Here is a 24,892-nt window from a genome sequence, read left to right as displayed (position 1 = left end):
TATGTAAGCGATCAACTACTTTATATTCTTCCTTATAGTCAATATCAAACAATGATAATGATGATGATTTGATCTTGAACTCTTCCACAATGTCACCAAGAGATTCTAAATTCTCCATGTTGCAAAATCCTTTCTTTGACTGACTTGACCTCTAGTACTTACTATACACAACAAATTTAACCAGCTATCCAACGACTTCTCTTATGAACAATGTAAAAGTATATTTACTGAAGAACCTTTGAAAAGTACTACTCTTAAACTGCTATCTCTATGGGATTTGGCTGCCAAACTTACAGTTCCAATTCTGATTTTTTTTTTTTGCCGAGGCCCACGAAAATTTTGGTTCTCCACAAAAAAAGTATACTGGTAATGTTTAACTTTGTAGAACCAACTAACTACTCAAGATCTCAAAGGTCAAGAACTTGGAAGAGTATGGAATACTACTCATCGTTAGATGCATCTCAGTTGGATGCTGATAGACCAACCTTATTTGAATTAATTTCATCTAATCAATTAGAAGCATTATTATCACCATCATTAAGGTATATATTAGTTCATTATGCCAGTAAATATCCGTATTATTTATTAAGAATCAATAATAATTTTGATGAATTAAATTTAGTATTACGAACATTTATTGAATGGTACTTTATTAAATATTGGCAAGGATCATTCACAGAAAACTTTTATGGTTTAAAAAGAGTCAATCAAACACTTTTATCTGATAGTTCAAAATATAATAGTGGAAAATTAGTGCAATTAGTTCCATCAATAATAGAAGAGAATAGAAGTCTAACTAAACTTCAACAGATTGTTTCAATATTTGAAATAACTGGTTCAGCTTATATATCTGAAAAATTAAATTATACTTATGAAGTATGGTATACAAAGTATATAACCAATCAATTAAATACTCATGAAACAAATACCAAAGAAGAGAATTTTAAAATTCAATTAAAACGGAAATTTGTGGAAATATATCCATATTTACAAAGTGCCTATAGAGCTGGGAATTTTATTACTACTATACTATACCTTAGTGGATCAACTAAATCACCTTCAATATTAACATATTTATTTGGAATTAATTATTCAAGATTAAGTCAATATGATTATACTAAGAATGAACCTAAAACTGAATTACCATCATCTTCAAATCTGAATATTAATCGAGTTGCTCCTCCATCTACTTTGGAATATGTTATGAGATTAATTACTAAGAATTTTACTGATCCTTCATGGAAAGTTATTAAAACAATTTTAGGAACTTTCTTCCCTGTAGCTATATTTACATTGAAATTCCTTGAATGGTGGAATAATTCTGATTTTGCTGCTAAGTTATCTAAAAATCAAGGTAATGTATTGGATTTTACTATTCCACCTCCATCATTTTTATCAGAAGCATTAAAGAAATCTAGACAAGAGAAATTGAAATCTATTAGTAAAAATAAGAAGGTAAGGAAATATAAATCAGGGAATATTTGTCCTATCTGTAAGAATGAGATAACAAATCCTGCTATTATTGAAACAGGGTACGTATTTGATTATGCATGTATTTATAATTATCTTCAAAATTCTCATAAGATAGTAGCTGAAAATATCAAGAGTAAATTAAAGGCTAATAAAAAAGATGGAGAAGAAAGTGATAGTGATAGTGAAATTGATAGTGAAATTGATAGTGAAGATGAGAGAGATACTACAGATAAACAAGAGAAAGAGACAGAGACAGAGACAGAGAAAAAAGAAGATTTACAAGAATCTGAATCTCATGTAGTAATAGATATTAAAAAAGGCGGTAGATGTCCTATAACCGGTAAGAAGTTATTAGGATGTAAATGGAATCCTATAAAGGAAGAATGGGATATTGAAGGTATACGTAAACTTATATTCTGAATATACATTCATTTAATGTAACAATATTTATGTTAATGTCTATTTAATGTAGTTGCAAATATTTCTGACTTGTCGTATGTCGCAAAAAAAAAAAGCGACAAGAATTTTGAAAAATCTCTTCACGTGGTTAAGCTTAATTAAGTAAAGTAGTTAAATATATAAAGGTGACTAAATCCACACTTATTCAACATTGAATTGAAATTAATTATTCTTTCACGTAATTAATTGAAAGGAAAATGTCAGAGAGAACTTTACAAGCCATTAAATTTGACAAAACAAATGTCAGTTTAGAAATCTTAGATCAATTACTTCTTCCATATCTGACATCATATATTTCAATAAAGACTATTGAAGATGCATTTCAAGCCATTAAATTAATGCAAGTAAGAGGTGCACCAGCTATTGCTATAGTTGGATCCTTTGCTATTGTTGTTGATACTTATAATTATTTAAAATATAGTAGTGAATCTACTAATCGTACTGTTGAATCATTAATTAATAGTATTGATTATTTAATTACTTCAAGACCAACCGCAGTTAACCTTTCTAATGCTTTAAATGATATAAAAAATTTAATTAATAAATCTTATAAATCTACTGATTTAATTAATCAAACTATTTATAAAATTATTTATGATTATTCAGTAGCATTATATGAAGATGATTTAGCCAATAATTTTAAAATTGGAGAAAATGGTTTAAATTATATTAAATCTATATTAAAGGAAGAAAACTTTAAAGGACCATTTTCAATAATAACTATTTGTAATACTGGTTCATTAGCAACTTCTGGTCATGGAACTGCCTTAGGTATAATTAGATCAACTTATGAAAAATTAAATAAATCAAATACTAATGAGGAATTTTGGTTAGATCATGTTTATCCTTTAGAAACTAGACCATATAATCAAGGAGCTAAATTAACTACTTATGAATTAGATTATGAAAGAATTCCATTTACATTAATTTGTGATAATATGGTTTCAGCATTAATTAATACTTTAAATGATTCAAAACCAATTAAACATCTGTCAGCACCAGTTAAATTTATAATTGTTGGAGCTGATAGAGTGGTTAAAAATGGTGATAGTGCCAATAAAATTGGTACTTTCCAATTATCAGTTATTGCTAATTATTTTAATTCAATTCCAGGATCAAATAAAATTAAATTTATTGTAGCAGCTCCAAATACTACAATTGATCTTAATACTAATTCTGGTAAAGATATAATTATAGAAGAAAGACCAGCTAATGAATTAACAACTCTTAAAGGTCCAGTATTAACTGCAAATGGTATTGGTGAAAAGCTTACGGTTGGAATTGCCACTCCAGGAATTTCTGTTTGGAATCCTGCCTTTGATGTTGCTCCTTATAATTTAATAGATGCTATAGTTACTGAAGAATCTTCAATTACAAAGGATGCTTCTGGTAAATTTAATTTATCAAAATAATTAATTAAGATTAGATACAAATATAGAATATAAATTAGCTCTATATAATTATGTAGAATCTGGTACTGGTACTGGTCCAGCTTCAGAATCTCCATTAGATTCTTTAGTTTCTGTTGTGTTATCATTAGGAACAGAGATATCTTGGCTTGTACCATTTTGTATATCAATTTGTTTCACTTGATCTTCTGACTCTTGATTGGTTTCCAATTCATTACTTGGTTCAACAGCATCTACCAGATTCTCTTTAACTTCAGTTTCTTTGTCTGACTTCGCCTCTATGTCTTGGTCCTGGTCTGAACTTGAAGTTACTGTAGTACCATTTGATTGGGTTGCAGCTTCTTCTGTAGGTGTAATATCGACTTCAGGCTCTTCAGATTCTGTCTCTTTAGAAGACTCTACATTAGGAGACTCTTCTTCAGCAGATTCAGATTCTTTAGGATCCTCAAGTTCCTTAGACTCTGGTTTTGATTCCTCTTCTTCTGCGTCTGCAGTTGTCTCTGGCTCTTTCTTCTCTGATTCAGACTCAATAGTTTTAAGTTCATCCTGTTTATCAGTCTCTTGAGTCTGCGACTCTTTAACAGAATCTTTAACAGTCTCTTCAACGGATTCTTCAGTCTCTTCAGTCTCTTCAACAGGCTCTGGACTCTTGGCTGTTTCACTTACAGACTCCTTGTCAGTACCCTTTTCAGTCCCTTGTACTTTTACAATATCCTTTTCAGGTACCTCCGGTTTATCATCTACTTCAGTAGTCTTGTCTACTTCCTTAGATGATTCCTTTACAGGAATTTCAACAGAATTCTTCTGGGAATTAGGAGCAGTGACATTATGTTTTTTTTCACTATCAATATTCTTCCTCATAATTTCAGCCATTTTGGTATCTTCTTCAGTAGGAAGTGAATTAACATTCTCCCAAATAACTTGACCAGAATTTCCATAACCTGGTAATTCACATAATTTAACTCGGAAATAATCAATATCTTTTAATACCATTTGTTTTTCATTAAAATCTTTAAATTGTTTTAATTTTGTACAATAACATTCAACAAGTAATCGTTTAAAATTATCAAAGATTTGCAGCATAATTAATGAACATTTAATTTCCGGTAAATATCGTAAAAGTGTGGTGGCAACGGTTGTAGTTTCCTTTACTAATATTTCCATATATTGATGACATTGTTTAGGATGAATAAGTGGTTGAGACCAATCTATACCAATGATTGCATTACAATGACTAAGAGCTCTATCATGCATTATGGAAACAAGTTTAGAGAATAATTCATTCTCATGATCTTTATAATTACTGATAATTCTAGTAAATGTCGGATCTTCACCTTGATTTTGGTTTTGATTTTGATTTTGGTTTTGATTTTGGCTTTGGTTTTGGTTTTGGTTTTGGTTTCCATCCCTTTGAGGAGTGGCTTCCTTCTTAGGAAATGCATTTTGTAATTCAATTAATAATGAGATATTGAATTCAATTAATTGTATACATAATGCTAAATGTTTGGTAGTTATATGTTTCAATCCAGCCGTTCTTGTAGCACCGGCATTTAATACGGCTTGAGAAGTTTTAGAATTCATTAATTTGAAATAATTCAAAATATTAATTTCAATAGTGGATATAGTATTAGGAAATGCCTTTGAAATTATTAAATAATCTCGAAGTGATTTTAATGAAAGTAATGCTAAATTAGGGATAACAAATTTGTCCTTACCAATAGTGAGTTTTGCTGAATTGTTAGTTTTAGTAGTAGTAGTAGTAGTAGTAGTAGTAGTAGTAGTAGTAGTAGTATTACTAGTATTACTAGTGGATCCTCTATCAATATCTTGGGAGAAATCAAATGGTTTCATCCATTCAGATCCTGAAAATCCATGTTGTTTAGATATAATATAATTAGAATAACCTATAATTTCATCTAACACAATTTGATTTTCAGCAATGATTTCTGGTTGAGTTATATCTTTCCAAGATTCATGATCACAATCATAAATTAACTTTTTAAGACTATTTTGATGAAATCTATGAATAAAATATACAATATGATGTTTAAACCATTCACTTAATGAACTACCTCCACCAGTTGAAACATAACCAGGACTTATTAATTCACATTCTTGTAAATAAGCTGAAGATATTGAATATAATCTTAAATAATATTCAACTGGAATATCAGCTGTTTGTTCCAGTCTAACATTTATAACTTTAGTTAATCTAATTTGAGTTAATTCAATGGCTCTATTAATAGCTCCTGAAATATCAAGGGCCATTATATTTATATTTCGAGTAATATCTGGTGAAATATTAGTTAATGCAATATCTAATAATAACTTTTGATGAGCAGTTAATCTACGTAAACATTCAGAAAGATTAGTATATGCTGATGTAAACATTGTTTCAAATTCTTTTGGAGTTAAAGCTTTAATACTGGATGATAAAGTATTAGAAGAATTAGAAGAATTGGAAGATGTAGGTGCTGCACCACCCGATGATGATTCAGGAGGATCTGATGATGATCTTGAAGGAACATTGGAAAGATCAACTGATAAATATTTCCCATTACCATTACCATTACCATTACTTGATCCATTCCCACTACTTAAAGGTAAATTTGATTTTATAATATTTTTAATTTCCACAATAATTTTATCTTGATAAAGTGTATAAGCTTGAATTAATTTTCCAGCTTTTGAAAGATTCTTAACATAATCAATTAATTTTAATTTAGTAGATTCATTTATTACCAGATAATTTAAATTAATTATTCGAGATTGATATTTCTTTTGTTTATCAATTGAATTATATAATCGATTTAAAGTATCTTGAATAGGTATAGATTTATAATGATCTCGTAAATCTTGTAATAAGATTTGTATAAAATCATTAATATAACCTTTTGAACATTCTTCCTTTAAATTTTGTAAATCATTTTGTAAATATACTAAAGCAGGAAGTGAGGTTAAATTAACTAAAGGATATTTAAATCGAGGATAATATTCTCCTACTTCATCATCAGTCAATTGTTCATAATTTATTCCATGAATAAGATTTTCAACTATAACTATTTCAGTTAAACATTTACTATAATTTGCATTAGTATAAGATTTATTTGCCAATTCAAATATGGCAACTATATATTTAATTTGAATAATTGATGATTCTAAATTTTCAATTGATTTTTGTTCAGATAATAATTGTAAAATTTTTATCCCTCTTTGAGCATGTTGTTTATCTAATACATCTACTTTATTTTGAATTGATTTAAATTGTTTAACACATTCATCAGATTCTAATTTCATAGTTTGAATATCTCCTATAGTACTAAAAAATGAATCTGAAGTTTTTGAAATTTCTTTAATTAAATTAACTTCAACAATATCTAAATAATGCAGTAATTTTTCTTGAATTTCATTATTATTAACTAATTGATCATCTTGTAAGATTGTTGTACCATCCATAACTTGATTAAACATTCGAGGATCATCTAATCTAAAGTTAGGATCTAAGAATACTTTTGGAATTTGATTAATATCATCAATTTCATTATAAGTTAAATTAGCTAATGAAGAACTTGTAGATAATTTATCATTATCATTATCATTATCATTATCATCATCACTTTTATACAGTTTCAATTTCTTTTGACTAAGCTTTTGTAAACTATCTTCAGTTAAAGTATTATAACTCAGTTCAAAACTTTTAAATTCATTTAATACATTTTTAACATATTTATTTTGAATAGTTTCATCTTTAACTTTATGGTTTAATTTATGAAGTTGAATTTGTGGTATATCTTTATAAGTTGGATATTTTAAATTATATATAGTTGATAAACCTCCATTAATCGTTACATGACTTTTTAAAGGTTTATTTCTTTTAATTCTGGCATTATCTGATCCAATAGTTAATGAATAAATTGAATTGGGTCCTAAAGGAGATAATTCATCATTGGTATTAAAACTTTCATCCGGATTAAATTGATTGAAAATTACTGACAGATAACTACTTTCATTATCAATACTATTTCGAAATGATATAGCCGATTCTGAACGTCTATGAGAATGAGAATGTGATACAAATGAACTAATTTCTGATTCATTCGCTAGATCATCATTAAGATTATCTATATCATCCATTGACCCTCGAGATATGGATATTACTGAATTGTTTAATGTTGAATTCGAAGACATGCTCGGCATCTATTGCATGTGCATGTGTTGCAATTGCAAATTATTTGAATATTCAATATTCAATATTCAATATTCAATATTCAATTTCAATTCCAATTCCAATTCCGGTAATAGTTACGGGTTATGGGTTATTAACTATGCTATGGAGTTATGATCTTGATATGGCTAATTGGCCGAAAATGTCGCGCAAACACTCAACTGAAAAACCAAACTAAATAGAATCCAATTCCAAACCCCATGGTGAGTGAAATGTCGCGCGCATAATCCTACCACAGAATGGTGTCACTTCTTAAGTCAATTAGTAATTACATCTTTTACTTTATAATAGTTACTTATAACTACAACTACTGATTTTATAGACCCATTCATTATTCAACAAGATGAGTGATACTGCTGCTGTTCCTGCTTGCCATATGAAGAAAGAAGCTGCTCCAAAGCCTAAACCATGTTGTGTATGTCTTGATGAAAAGAAGACAAGAGATGAGTGTCTCTTATTCAATGGTCAAGAAAGTGGTAAATGTAACGAAATGATTCTGCAATACAAATCATGTATGAAGGGATATGGATTTGAAACCCATTAAAAACAAAAGAAAACAAAGAAAACCATTAACAAAAGAAAACAAATTCTGTACATAGACATATATTCTAATTAAGTTAAGTATATATCATAAAAGAAATAAATTATATTATATTATTATTATTCTATTAAATTTCCCCATCTCTATCATGATTAATGGATCCATAACTCTTAAAGTTTTCTCCAACATAAATAGTACTATTACTACTATCACTATGAGTTACAATTTGAGAATCCATTGAATAACGATGAGATTTATGAGGATTTATAAGTCTAGTTTCTTGATTAGCTAAATTTGCAATTTCTTGTCGAAGGAAACTTTCATCATCATCAATTATTACAGTACCATTCATTGCTTCTTGTTGAATTCTATCATTAACTCTCAGCCAAACTTGATTTCTAATAAAATTATCTACTAAAACTAATTGTAAACAATTCATAACTATTGGTACAATAAACATTACCATAAATATTTCAACTTCTTCAGGATATTTATCTAACCATGCTAATATAATATGTTCAATAACCCATAATATTTGAGTTTCAAAACATTCAACTATACCATAAAGAATAAATTTTGTAATCATTAATGAAGTAAAGTATATTGTTAATTGTTTCCAATAAGCATGAATTGAAGGTTTATTAGGATCTGGACCATAATCACCTGATTGAATTTGAGTTATATGTAAATAACTTTTACAAAATTTATTAGCAGCTTTAAATACAAGATAAAGTACATAAACTCCAATAGTACAATCAAATACAATATTTAAAAAATACCAATTACAGGGATCATTCAAGTCACCACTACTTTCATCATTATTATCATCTATTATAAATTTAATAATTTCATTATCATTATTTTCCGATTTAAGTATGGATAATAATACATTAAATATATGAACTCCTAATGCTCCAATAAGTTGTTTAGATACATCAAACATCCATACTGGCCATGTTCTCCTTACGGGATATTCATAAAATCGTTTAATTATAAGTGATGATAGACATAGTAATCCCAAAAATGCTTGCGTAATTAATGAGAATGTTCCTACTAATTCACATTTCCCATCTTCATTACTTCCACCTTTCCCACTACTTCCATTTCCTCTAGGAGATGATGATGTTAACCGTATAGATGTCGGTAGCATTAGAGTGATTAGCACTAACGGTACTGTTAAGGCTTGTTGCGCTCGTACGATTTGACATCCAACACTCATGGTCGGTAATTCTAAGAATAGTATAGTAATATTCAGACTATATAGACTCACTGCTTCTGCTTATCTTGTATCTCTACTTAGTCATTGCCATCGCTGTAGTGTTTGCTACTGGCACGTATGCAGGTCGGGCCAGCTAGCCCAGCCCCACAGAACCACTGGGATTAGACAGGGAAAACATATCACGTGCGTCTCATACTTAGTGAGTATGTTGGGTGACAGGTCGGAACCGGAACCGGAACCGGAACTGAGACTGAGACTACTGTCAGTAGATTTATTACTGTTTAATACTCTGCCATAGTGTAGTATTAGTACGACATTTGTATATGTACTACAAGCAACTACAAGCACATTCATATAGTAAATATAATATAAAATATAAGAAGTAGTTAAATAACTAATATACTTTTCATGTGGCGATCATTGCGAGATAACATACATTCTATAGCATGTAAATTCCTGACTGTTTTTGGTTATTTGATTTGATTTGATTTGATTTGATTTGATTTGATTTTGTTTTGTTTTGTTTTCCAATTCAATGGTTCATGATTCGTGGCTACTATTGTTGTGTTTCCAACTTCCTAACAAATGGTTGGCTAATCCCTTGGCTTGTCCTACAAGAGTTGGAGATGCCAATGTCTCATCTGTACCTGTACCTGTACCTGTACCACCACCAATACTACCACTTCCACTACCTTGACCATCTGGTGATGGTATACCATAACCATTAGCGACTTGAGATAAAGTAGAATAACTTGACTTTTGTTGTAATGGAGGACGAGAAGGTGCGGGTATTACGGTTTCAATATGTTCATCTTCAGATTCGGAATCTGAATCATCAAATGAAAATGTTTTCCGTTGTGGAGGGATTGGAACCGATGATGATGATATCGAAGAAACTTTTTCATCTCCTGGTGGAGGTGATAAGTTTTCCAGAAAAGCATTTTGTGAAGTGGTGGTTGGAGGTAATGGAGAAGACTTTCGTTGAGTATTTGATAATGTTCTTTGTAATCCATTTTCAGGTGATGGAGTAAAAGTTTCTCTATCATGCGGTATATGAGACAGAGATGTTGTTGTGGAAGTTGTGGTTGGTTTAAAGAATTGATCTGCCAAAGCACTTGATGAAGATTTCAGTTTAGTTAATCCATCACCGAAAAACAGTTGTGATAATGAACTTGATGAATGAGGTTGTTTAGATATAGAAGCCGATGAATGATTTGGATTTATAATTGAGATTGGTAATTGAGTTGGTTCACGATTTTCAAAAGATTCTGGGAAATGAGCTGTCATACTTTGTTGTCCAAAAGCTTGTTGAGCCAATGATTGACTTGAAGATCGAGTAGTTATTGATAATCCAACTTCTTCTTCTTCTTCTGAATCATCATCTTCTGAATCATCACTTTCATCTTCTGAATCATTCAACAGGAATGGAGATTTAGATGGAATAGGAGTTGGATTAGGTATTGGTACTTGAGGTAATTGATTAGTACCAGGAATTGGAATTGAAGGAGTTGAAGGTAAAGTAACATTAATATTTGATGGAGGATTAACATTAACATTATTATTATTAATTATAGTAGGATTTATAATTGGAACAATATTAGAAGTTTGATAATCATAATCAAAATTTGAACCAATTCCAATATTTTCTGGTACATCAATAACATCAGGACTTTCCTTTTTACCATAAATTGCATGATTTGGATCAATTGTATATACAGTATTATAATCATAATAATAATCATAACCTCTACTAATATCATTATTAACATTATGAGATAAACTTGAAGTATAAGGATTTTCTTCATCACTTTCTTCATCAGATCCATAATTTAATGAAGTAGATGGTAAAAGATGAATAGTTCGATAAGTTTTACTTGTATCTGTTGAAATAGATTCATTATCTTCAGTATTATCTTGATTAATATTCTTATTATGATTATTACTTGTACTATGAGTTAATGCTGGTAAAATCCCCGAGGCAGTTAAGGAAGGAGATTTAACATTAATCATAAATCCATCTTCTTCATCTTCATCATCATCTTCATCATCATAATCACTATTATCAAATGGTGATGGAGTATTAGGTCTGTAAGTTGAATCAGATAAATTATATTCACTATTATTATATTCATCATCTTCATAATAATAATCTTCATCATATGAATTATAATCATCTCCTTCTCCATCTCCACCTTCAGTATCTGTGAAATTATCTATAGCAATACATTGTTTAACTTCATCATTAAAATGAATATGACGAGATTCTTTGGCAATTGGTTCTATTTGTGATTGAGATTGGGATGGTGCCTGTGCTTGTGCTTGTGCTTGTGCTTGTACTTGTGGTTGTACTTGTGGTTGAGGAGATGGCAGGGCAGCCTTTTGTGAATCATTTAAATCATTAGAGGAGTCATTAATTTCAGGTTGATTATTGGTGGAGGGGGAGGTTGTGGTTGTGGTAGTGGTGGTGGTGGTGGTGTTATCATTAGATGCTGGGTTTAAAAGTATAGTATCTATACTTGAAGTTGCAGTATTATCAAGATCATCATTACTTCTAAATAAAGGAGTTGAAATATTTGCATTTCTTGAAGAAGTTTGATGATGATTATTTGGATTATTTAATAAATCTTGTAATTTCGAAATACTCCCACTATTGGATCGTTGACCATTATATTGAGTATTTAATTTAGCACTTATAGCATCATAATCATCAAATTCCATAGGCTTAGATTTACCTTTACCTTTTTCTTCTTCTTCTTTTAATCGTTGTTGAATTTGTTCTCGAGTCTTTTGGTATAATTTATTCGAGGCCATATTTAATTTTAATAAATCGGTATGACTTATCATCATATCATGAACTGTTCTTCTCTTTAAGATTGGTTTGGGTGCATTAGGATTAGGTACTGATATATCCCCTGCAACTGAATTAGAAGCAATCGATTGATGTCTTACTGATTGATGGGTTTGTTGTTGCTGCTGTTGTTGTTGTTGTTGCTGTTGTGATGAGGATGCCGGAGGTGATGAACTCAATGGTGAACTATTATCCTTCAATATTGGACCATAAAGCCAAGTCACATCACTATCCTTTGACCAATTTACAACTTCTGGACTTATAGTTTTTAAATTCGATCTTCTTTGAGCCCAAGTTCTCCAACTAGCATTTTCTAATCTAGCAGCATTAGCAACATCTTTCCGTTTTTGAATTACATATCTCCAAGATTTAGATATATCAGATACATCCCATTTATGAGATAAATAATCGACATGTCTTGAAGGTTCAGAAGCAATTCCTGTATCATCATGAGGAATTAATTCGGGACTTTCAAGTTGAAGAGCCGATGCCGCTATTGGAGTTTGAGAATGAGGGGGAGATGTTTGATTAGCTGAAGAAATTAATGTATTATTATTATTATTGTTGTTGTTATCATAATCATTGGATGAACTAGTAGATGATGATGCAGGTAAGGAAGTATCGACCGTTAAGTTTTCCTTTATTGGTTGAGCCCTTTGGAATGGTTCGATATATTCATCCAATAGTCCCATTGATCTTGTTCTTTTTAATTTAAAAGTAGTGTTTTCAAAGTGATCTTCATCTTGAGCTTCGATATGTTGAGACGTGGTGGCTCCACCACAAAACACTTCACCTTGAGGAGGACTTGAAGACATGATATTGATATAGATATAGATTTATTAATAGACTGTGCTGTGATAGGTATGAGTAAGCAATAATCTGGGGTTGAAATTGTAGCTCAAGGTATAACTGGAAGGGTCGGGGAGAAATAAGCAATAGTTAATTATATGGTATGATGGGGATGAGGGAATGATAATATTAGACAGAATGATAGTGAATAATCAAGAACTATTATATATGAATAAATTAGTGGGAATAGAATTGAGCCACTGGTAATGATAATGGTGGGGGTAAAAAGTATAGACAGTAGAAAGTGGGAAACCTTTTGTGACTGGGACTTTAATTACACGGAATGAAATATTGGATACTGGATACTGGATAATTCTTATGGGGAATAATTATACTCAATAACCAATGGTTTAGTAAATAAATGTCGTAGCTACTGGAAATGTCCCCTAAATCAATCAGTAGTGAATAGTAAAGGAAACCTTGGAGATTTTATTCAGGTTCGGGCTGATGCTTAGAAAAAAACTTGATGATGTTTTTTCTGGCTGTCTGTTTGAGCGAGCAGTACAAATACGCTACAAGTCTGAGCTCACGACGAGAGGTGTTGTGGGAGGGAGAAAAAAAAAAGTACGGGGGAGGGGAGGATATTTACGGTAATGGGTATGTACAGGAGGATACTTAATGGAGTTAGTTAGTCACTCTATTATAATTTAGTATAGTTAAGAGATTTATATTACTATTCCAATTACAAATTTATTGTTAGTTATTCCTACTGCAGGTAATACCCAGTCGTAGCTAGTGCCAGTTTCTGTCATGCTCATGCTCAATATTCATGCTCGAAATGTTTGTCATATTGGGGTCCGGGACACGACCAGGAAAAACTCGGAATAATATAATTTAATATTATGATTATTATTAGTGTAATTAACCACGAGTCATAATTTTCATTTTCAATTGGCTTATTTTTGGCTTCGTTACGGACTTTTCCCTAACTGTTCCTTTACTTTACTTTACTTTAACTATATATATATTTGTTTGTGCAGCTGTTATCTCGCTCTTTGTAACCATTTATCCTTGAGTCATATATATCTTTCTATATTTAACTATACTACTATCTATTTCAGTTAATCTCTTGAAATAGGTGGATGCCTTTTTTCCGCTTCAACTTGGTACGGCTCTATTTAATATTTAATTTTACAATTCATAATTTACATTAAGGTTGCTTGTTGCGTTGTGTTTCATATCTCTTATCATACTATAATTACCCCACATGCTATTACCCTTTTCTACAATGAACATTAAAATTAGTGTGAATACGAATATAAACATGATATGAATATGAACATGAACATGAACAAGAAGAAGTCAATAATAAATTTTACAGGCGACTAATGCAAGCGTGTTTAATAAAATATTATTTTGAAATAGACTTTACATACGCTCAAAAACAAACAAATAGTACAAGAACAATGGATGTCTACTAATAATATTTGCCATTAATGTAAGACCGACAAATTCCCTCACTTTTTCTAATCTCTATCTTATACTACGGTTACTTAATACTCTAACATCCAAATCATCCCACTTTCATCAATTTCGTCTACCTATAGATCTCTTCAACCATTTGCATTCCCACATATACATATATTCATAAGACAAACTAACTTCTTCGAAATGGTCTGTTTTGAGTTTGACTTTTTTTTTCTATTATTTCCCGTCTTCTTAAGATTCTGGCTAATATCGCCGATTTAGGAAATAAATCTGGAGAATGAGTAGACGGAAAAAATAACTAGCTGATAATGTGTTCGATGCTGGCGCTTACATTCCAATAGCGTCATTGAGGAGACTATGCATGGTATGACTAGTAAATAGTAGATATCTCTACAATCTGAAGATATATCACTTAACTTGCCGGGATAAAATAGAGCAACCCCGGAAATTTTAAATATAGCAATCATAGAAATTCACTTCTGTAAAATCAATGTAACGTTACTTTGTCGGACAGAGAAGGAAAAAAGAAAGAAAAGATGCAAACCCTACATTAGCGTTTCGGAACAAAACTTTCATGATCTTTGAATTACTACCATTAGTATAGATTTCCTATACTTTGCAAATGACAAATATTACATATTTAATATCAAATCAAGTCTCAAAGGATTATTAATAAAATAAACTCCTGATAATGGACACTTTCTAAGTTGAAGAAATTCTATGTGCTTACGATATAGTCTACTTTATGATAAGAATTTTGTAACAAAGTTGAAAGAAGCTCAACTCTGAACTGCCTTTCAACGGCTAGGCATTATTTTATCTTTTTCTCTTCCTTCAAAATGGATGAGGCTTTATGACTTTCTAATTGATCTAACTTTCAATCTGTGATATTTCTTTATACATATCGGTTATTGATTCTGGTCTCTCTACTCTGTTTCTATGACTCTCTCCTTAATAATGTTTGACATATGGTAAATTAGCTAAATATAGCATTCTTCTTATTTGCATTTCTATTAAAAAACTGTACACGCCTTAATATCAGAAAGCATTACTGAAGCCAAATTTATGATAGTTCCTTTTAATAGCTCAAATGAGTTCTGAAATGATTAAGCGGATAATTGGATTAAATGTCAGTTAATTTAATATACCTGCTATATCGTTAGATATGAACGTACCTCCTAACTCCATGAGGATTCTAGTGTTTGTCTCTACATACTACTTTTCAGCACATATAAATGTGTACATTATTTCTATATAAATTTGACAAATAATCAGTTAAAATAAGATTTAGATTTTACAAACTTGAATCTGTTATAATTCTTTGAATTTTGGTCACTTTCTAAACTATAATCAATATCATTGAGATCTTCTTGAAGTCTTTCCTCCAACTCTAAATCAGGACTTGGTCGACCATTACTGAAGTTTTTACAAGATTCGTTCCAACAAAGTCTTTCTTTTGTCAAATACCTGTAACCAAAATCAATTATTTTAGCTTCGAATTTCCTTGAACCATCGGAATTTACTGATTCACTTACAATTATATTCCCACTATGTAAGTCGTTGTGGGCTAATTTCCTCAAATGAATTTGATTTATGGATTTGAGACAAGCATCTTTGTAAAGACGTCTCTGTGAAAGTTCAATCTCAGATAAAGGCTTTCCTTCTAAATATTCTAACAACATAAAGAAACCGGATATTTCAGGAACCGTACTAGTTGAAATATCATCGACAAAATTATCCAGAGATGAATTTATGAATCCACACATATAAAGTTTTGGTATGACTTCAAGACCATCAAGAATAGAATATGCAGAAATCTCCTTAGTAAATGTTCTTAATGATTCAATATAACTTTTTTTTATATCAAAACCATTAGTATAAAACTGACTTGTCCGAAATGGATCATAACACTTAAGTATGTACAACTTTTGGGGATTAACGACTAATGCCACAACAAAAACGGCACTATTTCTTTCACCAAATTTACTGCCACTAATAGTTTTAATATAAATAAATTTAGAAGACAAAACGGGAGTCAAACTAGTCTTTCGAAGTGTAATTAAATTACTTTCACGAAGATCTAGTCCTGTTTTACCACAAAGTACGGTAATGGAAGCATCTGCACTAGGAGGATTGGAAGTATTATCCTCTACTTTATGATTTTCTGATATCCTGTTTTCTTGGCAGTAGGAATATATATCCTTATTCCACCGAACTATCTTATTTGTAAAGATCTTGTTGATATAGTCTAAATCAGGGATACTTAAATCTAAATTCATATGCATTGGGTCTCTATCAACATTAAGCATTGAAAATAAAGTTGTGATGGAGCTAAAGAATTCAGTATCTTCAATCACAGTAAAGTTACAACTGATAGATCTCATCAATTTACCATCATCAAGCCCTTCTACTTTTCCAATCTTATAATATGATACATCTACCATAACAATAAAATCATAATCAGATAAGATTCCTATTGGCGAATTTGTCAAATATAATTCTCTTATCAATTGAGAGAAAATTTCTAGAAAATCTAAAGCTTTAGCACTTCCTGGGCTATTAGAATCAAAAAAATTGTTGAAACTGTCACGCAATCCAGATTTTTTGACTTCAATTGGGACATATAATTTAGAAGTTTCTAATCCCAAATTGGGTTGAACTCTAACTTTAGTACCATCCATTATCCTTTTCGAAATTATACGCCCATTAAGTAACATAATATTTCTATTACATTTAATGGCTGCTATAACAGGCTCTAAAATATTGGTTTGAATTAAACTCTGAATAATAGCTTCAGATCCATCACTCGCATACTGCTTAGGCTCAGGTGTGGACACAGTAGTCAAAAGTTTGGAGACCATTAATGCTCCAGAAGTTTTATTTTCGTTGCGATGCTCCTTTGTTGGATAAAAGTAACCAATAATGCCATTAAGTTGGTGTTTGCGGACTTGGATTGAAGATGAATTGTTTGGTAGAAAACTTTGTGATTCGCTTGGATCCAATCCCCTATATAAACGAGGTTTCAACCTTGATAAAGTGGTGGTAATATTGAAATATTGAGATAATTGAATTTTAACCCTCATTGGGCGAAAGAAACTAAATATTTGACTTTGGACCCGATTCCAGATTTCTAGTAAGTTATTATCGAAGTCATATGGTTGGAGAACGTGGAAATTATAGAATCTAAGAATAAATTTCAAACAATAATCGGAGTTAAGTTTGCTATTCTGAAGTTCGAAATTATTCAAAAAATCTCTAACCTCTTCACCATTTTGGTTACTTAAATAGCATTCAAGCTGAATCTGCTTCTGATGAAATGCAGTGATACCCTCTTTGTGGATTTCAAATATATCTACTTCGGTATTGTTTAATTTAGGTACCAAGCAGGTTTTAACTCCGTCAAAGTTAATAATATCTTCCAACTTCATGATCTCGCAATCTATTCTTACAAGAATGTGATATCTATTTCAATAAGTTGAATGATTTTACGCTGTAGATCTTCCATAGTATTATCTGATAGTTATGCGGAATACATTTTTTGCAATAAAAGTTGCAACTACAAAATGGTAGTGCGCATTTGCAAGTCTAAGTTCTAAAGGGATATCTATGAATGAGTTTCACAATAAAAAGAGATATTAGACTTTGAAGTAGTTCGGTCACTTTGAAGTAGTTCGGTCACTTTGAAGTAGTTTCTCTCCAATAATCTTATTTACTTTCTCTCTAGTTATATAACGATTTAAGAAATTTTTATGATAAGTGTAATTTCTATGCTATACTTAACAAGCCGATACTTCTCTCTGTGTCACGATTTACACTTACTAAGAAGTAAATCGTATACAACTTTTCCGATCATCTAAATAGGGAAATACCTCCGTAAGCTCTGAATCATAGTTTAACATATACATTAATAGATTTATGTCGAGTTAAAGCTAATTCAAGGAATTTGGTAGAATTCCGTGCACGTGACTCGCATACTTAACGTACCCGTGTTTGCACCGGTATTTTTGAAGAAAACATCCAAGCATCGCCGTATTTTCCTTTGTTGGTCCAAATTTCTTTTTTCCTCAAACGAGCAAAAAATATCACATGCAAATTGTAGAATTGTAACTCTATATCTCGTATAAGTAATTTTTCCCATAGTTAACGGGCACACGATATATATCGACCCTAAAAAATATGTATGGGGAGATACATAAAATAATTTTTTTTCACCCTATCAAATATAACGAAACCCGTTAGATCTCAAGATGGTAAATCATAGATAAAAAATTTTTCAAACCTTATAAATTTTGAAAAATTATATATTCAGATACTTTTTTCATTTTTTCATAAACAAAGGATCCTGTTACCTATTTAGTACAAAGTTTGCGTTGGTGCATAAAGACCCTATTGTCATTCCTTATATATATATAAAATATGCGGTGCCATCAACCAGAAATTAAGCAAGATGCTAGCTTAACAACTTCAAGAGTTGAATCAGATTTCAGTAATGAAAAGAAAGATGATGTTGAAAATTTTTTAAGTTCAAAGACTGATGATAGTCAAGATTCAATAACTAGTGGTAATGGTGCTCATGGTGGACATTTAAAGAGAACTTTCTCTACTTATTCTGTCATTTGTATTGGTTTTGGTTTAACTAACTCATGGTTCGGGATTTCAGCCTCTTTAATCACCGGTATTCAATCTGGTGGTCCCCTTATGATTGTTTATGGTATTATTATTATTGCCCTGATTTCTTATTGTATTGGTACAACTTTATCTGAATTATCATCTGCTATTCCTTCTGCTGGTGGTCAATATGTTTGGTCAAGAGTTTTAGCTCCAAAGAAATATTCTTCATTCTTAGCTTACCTTTGTGGTACTTTTGCTTGGGCTGGTTCAATCTTTACTTCATCTTCTATGGCTATGGCTATTGCTCAAGAATTGATGGGATTTTGGATCTTAAATCATCCAACTCATGTGGCTAAAAAATGGCAAATGTTTGTTATTTATCAATTAATTAACCTTTTCCTTGTTCTTTTTAATTGTTATGGTAAATGGTTACCTTATTTAGGTAATGGATGTTTATATGTTTCATTATTTTCATATATTGTCATTACTATTACAGTTTTAGTTTGTTCAAGAGGTAATTATCAATCAGCTAGATTTGTTTTCGTTGAATTTGAAAATGGTACTGGTTGGTCATCTGCTGGTATTGCCTTTATTGTTGGTTTAGTTAATCCAAATTGGTCATTTAGTTGTTTAGATTCTGCATGTCACTTAGCTGAAGAAACTGAAAAGCCAAGAACTGATATTCCAAAAGCTATTTTAAGTACTGTTACTATTGGTTTTGTTACATCTTTTACTTATGTTATTGCCATGTTTTTCTGTATTAATAACTTGGAAGATATTTTTAATTCAAATACTGGTATGCCAATGTTAGATATTTATTACCAAGCTTTAGGTAGTAAAGCTGGTGCTACATGTCTTGGTGTACTTATTTTCTTAACTGCTTGTGGTTGTACTATTTCATGTCATACTTGGCAAACAAGATTATGTTGGTCATTTGCTAGAGATAATGGTTTACCATTCTCTAAATATTTATCTATTGTTGATCCAAAATTAGGTGTACCATTAAATGCTCATTTATTTTCATCATTTTGGGTTGGAGTTTTAGGTTGTCTTTTCCTTATCTCTGATGCTGCTTTCAATTCTATGGTTACTGGTTGTATTACTTTCTTATTATTATCATACTTAGTACCAACCCTTGCTTTATTATACAGAGGTAGAAATAATATTAAACATGGTCCTTTCTGGCTTGGAAAGATTGGTCTTTTCTGTAATATTATTACAGTCCTTTGGTGTATTTTTGCATGTGTCTTCTTTTCCTTCCCATCTTATATGCCAGTTACCGGTAGTTCTATGAATTATGTTTCTGCTGTAATGGCAATTTACTTAGTTTGGGCTCTTGGTTATTGGTTCTTCCCAATTAAGTCCTACGCATGTAGAGAAGTCTTTGCTGGTGGGTTAAAGAATAATGAAGAAGTTGAATTCCCTGATGTTTGTTTAACTGACTTATAGAATAAAAGTTTTTATTGTTTGATTTATTCATTGCTTTTAATTCGTGATCTTTCTTAATTTAATTAATGTACATATTTTTATAGAGACAAAAGTCAATTAAAATATAATAAAATAAAATATAATATAATATAATTTAAAAGCATAAGGAGCATAATAAGAAGAATAATACGAACAATACTCAAACAAAATACAGTTTACTAATCTAAATAAATATCTGGATCTACTGACACCTCTCTTTCATAAATTTCTCTCCAGACAGGCTCTTATAAGATTCAATTCTATCTCTCCATCGACACATCGCATTTGTTTAATGATTGACATGATCTCAAAGGTTCACTATAATTGAGAAAAAGCCTTCAAAAACTGAAGGCATAACTCTCGCGCAATCCAGCTGAGATCCATTACAATGCACTGTCTAAGTGATGGATTAACTTTCGGACAAAGTTAATTAATAGAAAAGAAGAAAAGGTATTACAATAGTAAAAGTTATAGGTTACTGAAAATTTTTTGTTATAGTACGCAGCAGGCAGCGAAGATAATGTTTCCGGGTAACATCCAAACATCAACTCTCACTGAGAAATTTATTTCACCATAGGGTATGTTTACTTAAGTATAATAATAATAAATAAATAAATTAATATATATAGTAGTTGAACGAGTAGTAGTAGTTAGTTCGAAATATGTCATTGTTCGGTACAAATACCACATCGGGATCTAGTGGGCTTGGAGCTAATTCGAGTTCAACTCCATTTTCGTTTGGAGGTACAGGGACTTTGAAACCATCGACTAATTTTAATTCTAATGAAGCATCGGTATTGAATCAGTCATCCCTTGCAGTAAGTACTACAACTACTAAAAATACTAGTGGGAATAATTCAAATTTAGCAGCATCGATTAATAATAGTTCGAATTCATCTAAATTATTAAAGGATTTACTTGAATCTGCTCATAATTTACCTAAATCTGAGAATAATGATCTCGGATCAATTCATTTAACTCTTAAGGAATTACAAAGAAAATCTCATCAATTGAGAAAGTTAGAAGATAAGAAAGATGTAAATTTTACTAAGGCTCATTATTTATTAGCATCTAGTGGAATTAGTGCTGAAGAAATTGAAAATGAATTAAATTCTATAAATGTTGTTGCACCTTCACCAATTCCATATTCTATTCAACCTGGTAGTCAAGAAACTTCTTTAACATCACTTAAATCTGGTGGTACTGGTGGTACTTATACTTCTACCAATAATATTGAAAGTTATTTAAATTCTAAAAAGGAAGAAAACATTTTAAATACAATAGAACAATCTTTAGCATTGGCTTCAAAAGATTTTGATAATTATATAAGTTCAAAAATTTCAATTGATTGGAAATTAAGACGTGATGAATTAAGAAAATCGGTAGGTTTAAAGAAATCATCTACTAAGGATTCATCAATTGCTTCACAATCAGCCCTTAAAAATTCAATCAAATGGAATAAATCAATACCAGGAACTTATAATATATTAAGTCCATTAAAATCTTCAACTAATAGTAATACTAGACAATTTACTCGTGAAAAATTCGAGAATCATGCTAGAATCGTTTATCAATTAAATGAAGCTAGATTATCTAATAAAAATTATCCATTATGTTTACATTTAGGAGAATTAAATAAATTACAAAATGATTTAAAATCCAAACAAATTTCAGAAATTTGGAAAATACTAACAGAATTAACTAATGAAAAGTTTTCTAAAACAAGTCAAGAATATTCATTTTATAAAATCTCTGATTCAACTATTATATCAAGTAGTAGAAATTATTTAGAATCAGAATTTTTTAATTATATTGAAGAACTTTATTTAAAGGATAGTAAAAAATCTTCAGAATTTTTACCAGGAACAAATTTAAATAAAGTATCATATTTTATTAATAAAATTATTAGTAAAGATCATTTATCAAGAACTTTAAATGTTAATGGTACTCCAATTTGGGCATTAATTTTTTATTTACTTAGAAGTGGATCTTATAATGATGCATTAGATTTAACTATTAAAAATAGAGATGTTTTTAATAAATTTGATCTGAATTTCCCCGTATATTTAAAGAAATATGTTGAAAGTGAAAATCATACATTACCAAGTGAATTGGTATCTAGATTACATTCTGAATTTAATGAACAATTTCAATTTTTAATTGATGAAGCAGATATTGATCCATTTAAATATTCTGTTTATAAAATCATTGGAAGATGTGATTTAAGTAAAAAAACTTTACCTTCAAGTCTTAATTTAAGTATTGAAGATTGGCTTTGGTTTCATTTATCACTTATTAATGAACATAATGAATCTGATTTAATATTTGATAATTATAGTTTAATTAATTTACAGCATAAAATTATATCTTTAGGTCCAAAGAATTTTAATTCTTCATCTAATAATCCTTTATATTTAAAATCATTAGCATTAGTAGGATTATATGAATTGGCAGTTCAGTATACTTATGATAATATTAATGAATGTGATGCAGTACATCTTGCTATAGCCTTAAATTATTATGGTTTATTAAAAGTATCAAGTTTTAATAATAAAGATGATTTATTAATTTTACATAATAATGAAATTGAAATAAATTTTAGTAGATTATTAGGATCTTATACAAGAAGTTTTAAAATTAGTGATCCAAAAGTTGCATGTCAATATTTAATTTTAATTGCTATGTCAAAGGGAGAAGTTAATAAATGTCATGAAGCTTTAAGAGAATTAATTTTAATTTCTCGAGAATTTTCAATGTTATTAGGAGAAATTAATGAAATTAATGAAATTAATGGATCTAAAATACCGGGAATTTTAGAAAGACAAAGATCCTTAATTAAATTAGATGATTTATCTGAATTTTATCATCAAATAATTGAATTAAGTGCTATTAAATGTGAAGAAGAAGGTAGAATTTTTGATGCCATATTATTATATCAATTATGTCAAGAATATGATACTGTTATTTCTTCAATAAATAAATTGCTTTCTGAAATATTATCATCTACAGAATTAGATAAACCAATTATTAAAGGAGGTAATTATGAAGTTTTAACAGCTGATCGTACTATAACAAATAAAGAATATGTTGATACAATTGATAATAATGTTATATTATTTTCTCGTCATATTGTTAATATATTTAACAAAAATAGTTCTATTTTAACTAAAATAAATCCTCAAAAAAAGGCAACTACTGATACTTTATTACCTATAATTGATATTAGAGATTTATTTTTAAATAAAGATTTCCGTCAAGTATTAACAGAAATTAGTAAATTAAATTTACTTCCAGTTGATCCAAAAGATGATTTAATTAAAATTAGAGGTTTAAGTGAATTAATTCATAATAATAATTTGGATGATAATTTAATTAAAGTTATCCCTTCCTTATTAATCATGGTTATGACTTGTGTCTCACAATTGAACTATACAATTTTAACTAAGAGATATCAATCACTTGGTAATGAAAAGCAAGAGCTTGATAATTTAAAGAAAATCGCTAATAATTGTATGGTATATGCTGGAATGGTACAATATAAGATGCCAAGAGAGACATACAGTTTATTAATCCAATTAGAGTCCCTGTTATAGTTATAGTTATAATTATAATTATAGTTGTAGTATATATATATATATAGAGTGAGAGAGTCTTAATAAAAAGTTCTGTCGTAGAAAAAAAAATTGTACTGAAACCATCTGCAAATTTTAATTTTGGTGATACTGTGCTTCGTAGTAAAAGAAGGTGTATCAAAGTGATTAATGGGACCAAAGCGTGTAAATGGTCCACTGTACAGGTTCCCTGCGAACTTTTTGGATATCGGTAAGAATGTTGAGAAACAGTATTACAAGCCGCGACCAGAGATCATTATTGAGGATCAAATTGTAGTTATACGGAATTTCTTTACTAAGGAGTTATGTAATGAATTGATAAAGTCATTTGAAGGTAATCTTCAACTTGAAACTACTCCATTGATTAAGAGTAAAGAGTATGCTGCCCGATTTAATGATCGTATAAGTTTATCTGATTTTGGAGCCTCTGATAGTTTATGGAAATATGTAAAGGATATACTAGTGCAAGAGTCAAATTATGAATATGAAGATGAAGATTTGGAATTAAGTAAGCAATATTTTAAAGATGGTTGTGGTTTAAATCCACAATTACGAGTTTATCGGTATAAGAAAGGTCATCATTTTGGTAAACATTATGATGAATCAGTTACTTGTTTGAGAGATGAGAAAGGGTCTAGAAGGGCTAAGACTAAATGGACTTTATTGATTTATTTAACTGGAGATGATGAATTTGATGGTGGAGCAACTATATTTTATCCTGACTATAGAGGGGCAAAACCTTTAAGTATCCA

At 30.0% G+C, this 24,892-nt stretch overlaps 9 protein-coding genes across 9 annotated transcripts; 5 read left to right on the top strand and 4 right to left on the bottom strand. All coding sequences in view use genetic code 12, as the record gives it.

Annotated features, from left to right (window-relative positions):
- The first annotated feature begins 277 nt into the window (after positions 1-277).
- Positions 278-2,036, top strand: PEX12 (ubiquitin-protein ligase peroxin 12). The gene has a single exon (XM_064880498.1). The coding sequence runs from the start codon at positions 370-372 to the stop codon at positions 1,891-1,893; it is 1,524 nt and encodes a 507-aa protein (XP_064740572.1). The 5' UTR covers positions 278-369; the 3' UTR covers positions 1,894-2,036.
- Positions 2,037-3,361, top strand: RJT21DRAFT_116840 (S-methyl-5-thioribose-1-phosphate isomerase). Its single transcript, XM_064880497.1, has one exon. The coding sequence runs from the start codon at positions 2,130-2,132 to the stop codon at positions 3,342-3,344; it is 1,215 nt and encodes a 404-aa protein (XP_064740571.1). The 5' UTR covers positions 2,037-2,129; the 3' UTR covers positions 3,345-3,361.
- RJT21DRAFT_116838 (uncharacterized protein) lies at positions 3,362-7,006 on the bottom strand. The gene has a single exon (XM_064880496.1). The coding sequence runs from the start codon at positions 6,810-6,812 to the stop codon at positions 3,393-3,395; it is 3,420 nt and encodes a 1,139-aa protein (XP_064740570.1). The 5' UTR covers positions 6,813-7,006; the 3' UTR covers positions 3,362-3,392.
- Positions 7,007-7,855: 849 nt separating this feature from the next.
- Positions 7,856-8,240, top strand: COX17 (copper metallochaperone). The gene has a single exon (XM_064880495.1). The coding sequence runs from the start codon at positions 7,910-7,912 to the stop codon at positions 8,108-8,110; it is 201 nt and encodes a 66-aa protein (XP_064740569.1). The 5' UTR covers positions 7,856-7,909; the 3' UTR covers positions 8,111-8,240.
- RJT21DRAFT_8373 (uncharacterized protein) lies at positions 8,173-9,696 on the bottom strand. Its single transcript, XM_064885371.1, has one exon. It carries the CDS (start codon positions 9,324-9,326, stop codon positions 8,235-8,237), a length of 1,092 nt encoding a protein of 363 aa, XP_064740568.1. The 5' UTR covers positions 9,327-9,696; the 3' UTR covers positions 8,173-8,234.
- Positions 9,697-9,866: 170 nt separating this feature from the next.
- Positions 9,867-12,989, bottom strand: REG1 (protein phosphatase regulator; the record flags this gene model as incomplete). The annotated part of the gene is made up of 1 exon (XM_064884401.1): positions 9,867-12,989. The coding sequence occupies one exon, from the start codon at positions 12,987-12,989 to the stop codon at positions 9,867-9,869; it is 3,123 nt and encodes a 1,040-aa protein (XP_064740567.1).
- A 2,595-nt stretch (positions 12,990-15,584) lies between these two features.
- RJT21DRAFT_8365 (uncharacterized protein) lies at positions 15,585-18,179 on the bottom strand. Its single transcript, XM_064885369.1, has one exon. The coding sequence runs from the start codon at positions 17,877-17,879 to the stop codon at positions 15,723-15,725; it is 2,157 nt and encodes a 718-aa protein (XP_064740566.1). The 5' UTR covers positions 17,880-18,179; the 3' UTR covers positions 15,585-15,722.
- Positions 18,180-18,645: 466 nt separating this feature from the next.
- On the top strand, positions 18,646-20,704 carry HNM1 (Hnm1p). Its single transcript, XM_064880494.1, has one exon. The coding sequence runs from the start codon at positions 18,868-18,870 to the stop codon at positions 20,509-20,511; it is 1,644 nt and encodes a 547-aa protein (XP_064740565.1). The 5' UTR covers positions 18,646-18,867; the 3' UTR covers positions 20,512-20,704.
- Positions 20,705-21,146: 442 nt separating this feature from the next.
- RJT21DRAFT_116831 (linker nucleoporin) lies at positions 21,147-24,211 on the top strand. Its single transcript, XM_064880493.1, has one exon. It carries the CDS (start codon positions 21,192-21,194, stop codon positions 24,120-24,122), a length of 2,931 nt encoding a protein of 976 aa, XP_064740564.1. The 5' UTR covers positions 21,147-21,191; the 3' UTR covers positions 24,123-24,211.
- Positions 24,212-24,892: the final 681 nt, after the last annotated feature.

This window comes from Scheffersomyces amazonensis (assembly GCF_036850825.1).
Source record: "Scheffersomyces amazonensis strain UFMG-HMD-26.3 chromosome Unknown RJT21scaffold_1, whole genome shotgun sequence".
Classification (NCBI taxonomy): domain Eukaryota; kingdom Fungi; phylum Ascomycota; class Pichiomycetes; order Serinales; family Debaryomycetaceae; genus Scheffersomyces; species Scheffersomyces amazonensis.
Note: the sequence above shows the minus strand (reverse complement) of the source record. Positions and strands in the feature narration are given on the sequence as shown.